Below are 10000 nucleotides of genomic sequence, written 5' to 3'. Positions count from 1 at the left end.
TATATATATATATATATATATATATATATATATATATATATATATATATATATATATATATATATATACTATACAGTGCATCCGTAAAGTATTCACAGCACTTAATTTTTCCCACATTTTGTTATGTTACAGCCTTATTTCAATATATACATATATATACACACAAACATATACTGTATGTGTGTGTGCGCATATTGTTACTTTAAATGTAGTGTGTCCATTGACAGACATGCAACGTGATGGATGTGTCTTTGCCATAAAGCAACAGTGGAACATGTTGTATATAAATATGTATATAGAATAATGACAATTAAAAACCAGTTAAAAACAAAACATTAAAAAAAATAAAAACACTAAAAGCTTACCTTTTTTATATTTGCATAGTATGTATATATTATTAATGTAGTAAATACACTTCTGTATATATCTAAAAAGGCTGGTCCTAAAGAGGGAGGCATTTTTCTCAGGTCTCAAGAAGGTAAGAAATACAAGAATGTGTGTGTGTGTGTGTGTGTGTGTGTGTGTGTGTGTGTGTGTGTGTGTGTGTGTGTGTGTGTTCTTGTATTTCAAAAATGTATTAAAAATAAAATAAATATGTTTATAGAATAATGACAATAAAAAAACAGTTACAAACAAAACATAAAAAAAACACACTATAGGCTTACCTTTTTATATATTTGCATAGTTTGTATATATTATTAATGTTGTAAATACAAATCTTGACATATCTAGAAAGGCTGGTCCTAAAGAGGGAGGCATATTTCTCAGGTCCCTAGAAGGTACAAAATACATGAATGTGTGTGTGTGTGTGTGTGTGTGTGTGTGTGTGTGTTCTTGTATTTCTTTCCTTCTTGAGACATGAAGAAGGAAAAGTATCTTCCATATGAGGAGGTGTGAACAAGTGATGACAAAACTTTGGCAAAAATGAATTAAAAATAAATAAATATGTATATAGAGACATATTGCAAGTTAATAATGAAGATTAAAAACCAATTACAAAAAAAAATTAACTAAAAGCTTACCTTTTTTATATTTGCATAGTTTGTATATATTATTAATGTTGTAAATACACATCTTGACATATCTAGAAAGGCTGGTCCTAAAGAGGTAGGCATTTTTCTCAGGTCCCAAGAAGGTATGAAATACATGAATGTGTGTGTGTGAAATGAATGACATCATGAAGCAGCAGCTCAGCATTCATTGAAGAGGTGTTGGAAAAGACATGACACCCTTCTTCCTGCCTCAGGAGGAGGAAGCTCTGCGCGCTGAAGTGAAGGACCTGGAGGAGAAGCTGGAGACCCTGAAGATGAAGCGCACGGAGGACAAGGCCAAGCTGAAGGAGCTGGAGAAGCACAAGATCCAGCTGGAGCAGCTGCAGGAGTGGAGGAGCAAGATGCAGGAGCAGCAGGCCGAGCTTCAGAAGCAGCTGAAGGAGGCCAAAAGGGTAAAAGGGTGATGGTGACGGTCCATGCGGTAGAGGTGCAGGTGCACAGGTGTGTGCTGTGTGGCTTGGCAGGAGGCCAGAGAAGCCCTGGAGGCCAAGGAGCACTACATGGAGGAGATGTCCGACACGGCCGACGCCATCGAGATGGCAACGCTGGACAAGGAGATGGCCGAGGAGCGGGCCGAGTCTCTGCAGTTGGAAGTGGACTCCATGAAGGAGAAGGTGGAGGAGCTGACCATGGACCTGGAGATCCTCAAACATGAGATTGAAGAGAAAGGCATGAGTGACAAACACAAATGTACATTGTAGTAGGAGCAGTCATTATGTGATGCTTCCCTCAGGTTCTGACGGGGCGGCGTCCAGTTACCATGTCAGGCAGCTGGAGGAGCAGAACGGCAGACTGAAGGAAGCCCTGGTCAGGTGAGCCACCGCACCTGTACGCCCACCCTCGCGTTAGGCATGGACGGACAAGGAGCGACTGTTTGTTCAGGATGCGCGACCTGTCGGCGTCAGAGAAGCAGGAGCACGTGAAGCTGCAGAAGCAGACGGAGAAGAAGAACACGGAGCTGGATGCTTTGAGGGCCCAGAAGGAGAAACTCCAAGAAGAAATGTCGCTGTCAGAAAAGACGGTTGACGAGCTGAAAGAGCAGGTAGGACTCATAGTATGTTCTAGACCACCTTCTTAACTACGCCACCTAGAGGACTGTACTTATTTGACAAATGGTTTTATTTTATTATTTTTTATATATATATATATATATATATATATATATATATATATATATATATACACACACACACACACACACACACACACATATATATATATATATATATTAGGAGTGTGGGAAAAAATCGATTCGAATTAAATGTGTGTATATATATAAAAATGTTTGTGTGTACTTATATATATATTAGAGATGCGCGGATAGGCAATTATTTCATCCGCAACCGCATCAGAAAGTCGTCAACCATCCGCCATCCACCCGATCTAGCATTTAATCAAAACCGCACCCGCCCGCACCCGCCCGTTGTTATATATCTAATATAGACGATGCAAGGCATTAGTGAGGTTATAAAGCTTTTGCCTGTTAAAGAAAGGAGACTGATCCAATGCAGCACAGACATTCAATGCGTGCCACGCTGTCACGGCCCAGACGCACACCAGTGCGCAATCATATGGGAGCCGCGCTGAGCGCACCTCCAAGCGCGTGGAGGTGCGATGTCCCTCGCGCCCGAGGCTTCAGCGCGCACCGCGGCGGCCATCCTACTCGTCGCGGCCTAGCCCTCGCGGCTCTCGCTGCCGGCGACAGCCGGGTATGGGCCCGACGCTCCAGCGCCATCCATTTTCAGGGCTAGTTGATTCGGCAGGTGGGTTGTTACACACTTAGCGGGTTCCGACTTCCATGGCCACCGTCCTGCTGTCTATATCAACCAGGGTGAGCCCCACCCCTTTCGTGAGCGCACTGCGCGCGGAGTGACCCCTGTTACGCGCCCCCGGCAACAGGGGTGGCGGGCAGGTAAGTTGCGCGGGCGGAGCGCGCGGAGTGACCCCTGTTACGAGCCCCCGGCCACGGGGGTGGCGGGCAGGTAAGCTGCTTACCTGCTGCGCGTGACGCCGGCCGCGGCGAAGGCGGACGAGGCGGGGTGTCGGTGCGGTGGGCGCGGTGGTGACCCTGGACGTGCGTCGGGCCCTTCTCGCGGATCACCTCAGCTACGGCTCCCGGTGGGGCCCTCTCGGGGGAAGGGGCCTCGGTCCCGGGCCTCGGCGTCCCTTCTCCGCTCCGTACAAGTGTCCATCTCTTTTTTTTTCTTCTGTTGTGGCATATGCTGCAGGTGCCTGCTCGTTTTTCGTATGTGGGTAACAACATTTAACTATGTATATATATTTACCAATTGGTTTAACTGCCACCCGCCTGAATCTATTTAAAATCTATTTTTTTTTTATTTCAACCGCCCGACCCGCGGATAATCCGCGGACTCCGCGGTTGTGTCCGCAAACCGCGCATCTCTAATATATATATATATATATATATATATATATATATATATATATATATATATATATATATATATATATATATATATATATATACCATATGCCAGAAACCTGAGGGTTGCAGGTTCGCTCCCCGCCTCTTGACATCCAAATCGCTGCCGTTGTGTTCCTGGGCAGGACACTTCACCCTTGCCCCCCGGTGCCGCTCACACTGGTGAATGAATGATGAATGAATGATAGGTGGTGGTCGGAGGGGCCGAAGGCGCAAATTGACAGCCTCGCTTCCGTCAGTCTACCCCAGGGCAGCTGTGGCTACAAATGTAGCTATATGTGTGTATATGTGTATGTATATATGTGTGTATATATGTATATATGTGTGTATATATATGTATATGTATATATGTATATGTATAAAATATAAAATCTCCTGACGAGCAGGGAAACCTGCGAAACAGGCTTGTAGGGATGATATAGCCTCTTGTGTTTTTTCCTGACCTAACGTATAATGTATATGTATATATATACATATATATACATATATATATATATATATATATATATGTATATATATATATATATATATATGTATATATATATATATATATATATATATATATGTATGTATGTATTTATATATGTATGTATGTGTGTGTGTATATATATATATATATATATATATATATATATATATATATATAGTATTCAACAAGAACAACATTAAATTGAGCTACAGCTGCATGAACAATATACGACAAATCATCTCAAACCACAACAAAACAATTGCAAATGAGCCGTCGGCCCCCAGACAGAGCGACTCCAAAACCAACAACGGCTGTAACTGTCGAAAGAAACCTGATTGCCCTCTCAACGGGGGGTGCTTACAAACATCAGTTGTCTACCAATCTAAGGTAATACGCAAGGACATTAACACATCCGACACATATGTAGGATTAACCGAGGGAGAATTCAAAACCAGATGGAACAATCACAAGGCTTCTTTCAGGAACCAAAACCTGCGAAATACCACAGAACTCAGCAAACACATTTGGGACCTCAAAGACAATAATGTTGAATATTCAATAACATGGCAAATTCTTGCATCCAGCACACCTTACAATAGTGGTAATAAAAGATGCAACCTATGCTTGAAAGAGAAACTGTTTATTATTTACCGTCCAGACCTGTCATCCCTCAACAAGCGCAGCGAAATTGTAACAGCATGCCGCCACAGACGGAAACACCTCCTAGGTAACACATGAGCCAATCACCACGCCCCTAGGCCAGCCTGTACCCACCCACTCTGTGCCCTATATAAACCATGGTATGTGAATGCTCCCATTAAAGTCTCCTGATGATTGAGGGTACCCCCCCTCATGAAACAGGCCTGTAGAGATGAAATAGTCTTGTGATTTTTTTCCCCACACATACATATATATATATATATATATATATATATATATTTTTTTTTTATTTTTATTTTTTTTTTTATATAAAAAAAAAAAATTTTGTTTTGGTGGAAAAAAGAACATTGGATATGTATTGGACTGTATTTCTGGCAAGTGCATATGTCAAAAAATTCAATGAACAAATGTATAAAAAAAAAGGAAAGACTCGACAGATTCCAACCTCTAGGTGGCAGTAGGCATGTAATGATAAACAATATAAATAATAAATTGCGGTAAAACTCGGTTTAGTATTACTGTTTTAAATCAAAATAATAAAAAAAAAAATTGATTCCAACTGCACTTTGATGAACTCAGCACGCCAACCTAAAGACTAACATGAAAACAAAACACATGAACGTCTTTCCCGTAGAATGATAACCGTGATATGAAATATTCATATTGTTACGTCTCCAGGTGGCAGTAACAAGTCTTTGAACGTCTTTGGCCAGGTGGATGCAGCTCTGGGCGCTGAGGAGATGGTGGAGACCCTGACTGAGAGAAACTTGGACCTGGAGGAGAAAGTCCGGGAGCTGAGAGAGACCGTCACCGACCTGGCGAGTGGACTCCTCTTAAACCTTCCTCCCCTGTAGACCACACAAATGATGTCTGACGCTGCCGGTCGCAGGAGGCCATCAACGAGATGAACGACGAGCTGCAGGAGAACGCCCGGGAGACGGAGCTGGAGCTGAGGGAGATGCTGGATCTGGGCGGGGCCAGGGTGCGAGAGGCGGAGAAGCGAGTGGAAGCGGCCCAGGAGACGGTGGCCGACTACCAGCAGACCATCAAGAAGTACCGTGAACTCACGGCTCACCTGCAGGTCGTGAAAACATCTTCTCCTTCAATACCATGACAACCTGTCTCCATACTCTATCTCCTGATTGGTCCCTTTGTCCACGCAAACAGGAAGTGAACCGAGAGCTGACCAGCCAGCAGGAAGCCTCCGCAGAGCTCCTGCAGCAGCCGCCTGCAGAAATGTTTGACTTTAAGATCAAGTTTGCTGAGACTAAGGCCTACGCTAAGGTATATATATGAGACTCAATACTCTACTACTATAAAACACTATATCATACTATACTACCAGAGGTGGGTAGAGTAGCCACAAATTGTACTCAAGTAAGAGTACTGTTACTTTAGAGATTTATTACTCAAGTAAAAGTAAGTCACCCAAATATTTACTTGAGTAAAAGTAAAAAGTATGTTGTGAAAAAACTACTCAAGTGCTGAGTAACTGATGAGTAACCTGTTTGTTTAATGATGACGGCAACAAATAATGCATAAAAATAGCAATGAACAAATTCAGAGCCAGTAACATCTCTTAAGCAACTAACACAATAATATATATTAAATAATAATACATTAACATAAAAAAAATGAAGGCAAATTGAGCCACAATAACTTAACAGCACCATAGGCTCAGTAGGCAGAGATTACAAAGGAAAATAACAAGTTAGCCTTTACGCAAACCATAAACTGATAGGTGTGGGCTGCATCTGGGAACACACTGTGCACTTCTGATTGGTGTTTGCGTGCGTGTGTGTGTGTGTGTGTGTGTGTGTGTCTATGAGGCTGCAGTGTGTTAATAAATGTCCCCACACGATGTACATTTGACAGTGATTCATAGCAGGGAAGCTAACATCAGTCTACGGTGACAGCCAAAATATCTACTAACGTTACTTACCGCCATGTGCTTCCTCAAATTGGACGTTGAGTTCATGTAAGCTTAAGCTTGTTGTTTGCCGCTGAAACTTTATGTGTAGTTAATCATGTGACCGCCTGGCTCTGTTTGATTGCTGAAACGGAGTCAAACGTCACCAGTGAGTGTATTTGATTGGTGAAACGGAGTCAAACGTCACCAGTGAGTGTATTTGATTGGTGAAACGGAGTCAAACGTCACCAGTGAGTGTATTTGATTGGTGAAACGCAGGCATGTGATAGATCCTACTTTGAAGGTGTGTCTGACAAAGCAAAACAAACAAAGCGTGCATTAACAGATGGATAAAAATCAGTAGCGAGATGAATGTAGATAAATGGAGCGGAGTAAAAGTAGCGTTTCTTCTCTATAAATCCATCCATCCATCCATTTTCTACCACTTATTCCCTTTGGGGTCGCGGGGGGCGCTGGAGCCTATCTCAGCTACAATCGGGCAGAAGGCGGGGTACACCCTGGACAAGTCGCCACCTCATCACAGGGCCAACACAGATAGACAGACAACATTCACACTCACATTCACACACTAGGGCCAATTAAAGTATGTTGCATTAAAACTACTCTTAGAAGTACAATTTATCCCAAAAGTTACTCAAGTAGATGTAACGGAGTAAATGTAGCGCGTTACTACACACCTCTGCTCCTGAGTATAAGTCGCACCCCCGGCCAAACTATGAAAAAAACTGTGACTTATAGTCCGAAAAATACGGTAATACTATACTACTACTATAAAACACTATATAATACTATACTACTACTATAAAACCCTATCATACTAATACTACTACTATAAAACACTATGTAATACTATACTACTACTATAAAACACTATCATACTATACTACTACTATAAAACACTATATAATACTATACTACTACTATAAAACACTATCATACTATACTACTACTATAAAACACTATATAATACTATACTACTACTATAAAACACTATATAATACTATACTACTACTATAAAACACTATCATACTATACTACTACTATAAAACACTATATAATACTATACTACTACTATAAAACACTATATAATACTATACTACTACTATAAAACACTATATAATACTATACTACTACTATAAAACACTATATAATACTATACTACTACGATAAAACACTATATAATACTATACTACTACTATAAAACACTATATAATACTACTACTATAAAACACTATCATACTATAAAACACTATATCATACTATACTATTACTATAAAACACTATATAATACTATACTACTACTATAAAACACTATATTATACTACTACTATAAAACACTATCATACTATAAAACACTATATCATACTATACTATTACTATAAAACACTATAATACTCTACTACTACTATAAAACACTATAATACTATACTACTTCTATAAAACACTATATAATACTATACTACTACTATAAAACACTATATTATACTACTTCTATAAAACACTATCATACTATACTACTACTATATAATACTATACTACTACTATAAAACACTATATTATACTACTACTATAAAACACTATCATACTATACTACTACTATATGATACTATACTACTACTATAAAACACTATATAATACTATACTACTACTATAAAACACTATCATACTATACTACTACTATAAAACACTATATAATACTATACTACTACTATAAAACACTATATTATACTACTACTATAAAACACTATCATACTATACTACTACTATAAAACACTATATTATACTACTACTATAAAACACTATCATACTATAAAACACTATATGATACTATACTACTACTATAAAACACTATATGATACTATACTACTACTATAAAACACTATATGATACTATACTACTACTATAAAACACTATATAATACTATAAAACACTATATAATACTATAATACTACTATAAAACACTATAATACTATACTACTACTATAAAACACTATATAATACTATACTACTACTATAACACATTATATAATACTATACTACTACTATAAAACACTGTATAATACTATACTACTACTAAAAAACACTATATAATACTATACTACTACTATAAAACATATAATACTATACTACTACTACTATAAAACACTATCATACTATGCTACTACTATATGATACTATACTACTACTATAAAACACTATATTATACTACTACTATAAAACACTATCATACTATACTACTACTATATGATACTATACTACTACTATAAAACACTATATAATACTATACTACTACTATAAAACACTATCATACTATACTACTACTATGAAACACTATATAATACTATACTACTACTATAAAACACTATATAATACTATACTACTACTATAAAACACTATATTATACTACTACTATAAAACACTATCATACTATACTACTACTATAAAACACTATATTATACTACTACTATAAAACACTATCATACTATACTACTACTATAAAACACTATATTATACTACTACTATAAAACACTATCATACTTTAAAACACTATATGATACTATACTACTACTATAAAACACTATATGATACTATACTACTACTATAAAACACTATATAATACTATAAAACACTATATAATACTATAATACTACTATAAAACACTATAATACTATACTACTACTATAAAACACTATATAATACTATACTACTACTATAACACATTATATAATACTATACTACTACTATAAAACACTATATAATACTATACTACTACTATAAAACACTATATAATACTATACTACTACTATAACACATTATATAATACTATACTACTACTATAAAACACTGTATAATACTATACTACTACTAAAAAACACTATAAAATACTATACTACTACTATAAAACATATAATACTATACTACTACTACTATAAAACATTATATACGGTAATACTATACTACTACTATAAAACACTATATATTACTATACATTACTATAAAACACTATCGTACTATACAGTACTTTAAAACATATAATACTATACATTACTTTAAAACACTATATAATATTATACTACTACTATATAATACTATAAAACACTATATACTACTATACAATACAATAAAACCTATAGTACTATACAATAGCAAAAAAAACACTATATAATACTATACAACACTGATACTATATAGTACTATACCATACTATAAGACAGTAACAGAAACTATATAATACTGCAATACTAAAAACACTATGCAATATTTAACAATACTATACTATACAATACTATACAATACTACATATACAATACTGTAAATCACTATATGATACTATACAATACTATAAAACACTAGCTGATACCATATAATACTATACAATAATATCAAAGACTAAATAATCCTATACTATAAAACTATAATCCATACGATACAATATTATGAAAGTA

The 10000-nt window shown here is 36.8% G+C and overlaps 1 protein-coding gene across 1 annotated transcript in view; it reads left to right on the top strand.

Annotated features, from left to right (window-relative positions):
* Positions 1-10000, top strand: part of dctn1b (dynactin 1b) — a 99096-nt gene that overhangs the window by 55405 nt on the left and 33691 nt on the right. The window contains exons 9-15 of the mRNA XM_061987664.2: positions 1247-1444; positions 1517-1721; positions 1786-1864; positions 1935-2094; positions 5338-5442; positions 5514-5705; positions 5792-5908. Of these exons, the coding sequence (XP_061843648.1) occupies positions 1247-1444; positions 1517-1721; positions 1786-1864; positions 1935-2094; positions 5338-5442; positions 5514-5705; positions 5792-5908 (1056 nt within the window). The remainder of the gene's footprint in view (positions 1-1246; positions 1445-1516; positions 1722-1785; positions 1865-1934; positions 2095-5337; positions 5443-5513; positions 5706-5791; positions 5909-10000) is intronic.

The sequence above is a fragment of the Nerophis lumbriciformis genome, linkage group LG26 (genome assembly GCF_033978685.3).
Source record: "Nerophis lumbriciformis linkage group LG26, RoL_Nlum_v2.1, whole genome shotgun sequence".
Classification (NCBI taxonomy): Eukaryota; Metazoa; Chordata; class Actinopteri; order Syngnathiformes; family Syngnathidae; genus Nerophis; species Nerophis lumbriciformis.
The sequence above is the reverse complement of the archived record's forward strand: the minus strand, read 5'-3'. Positions and strand labels throughout refer to the sequence as shown.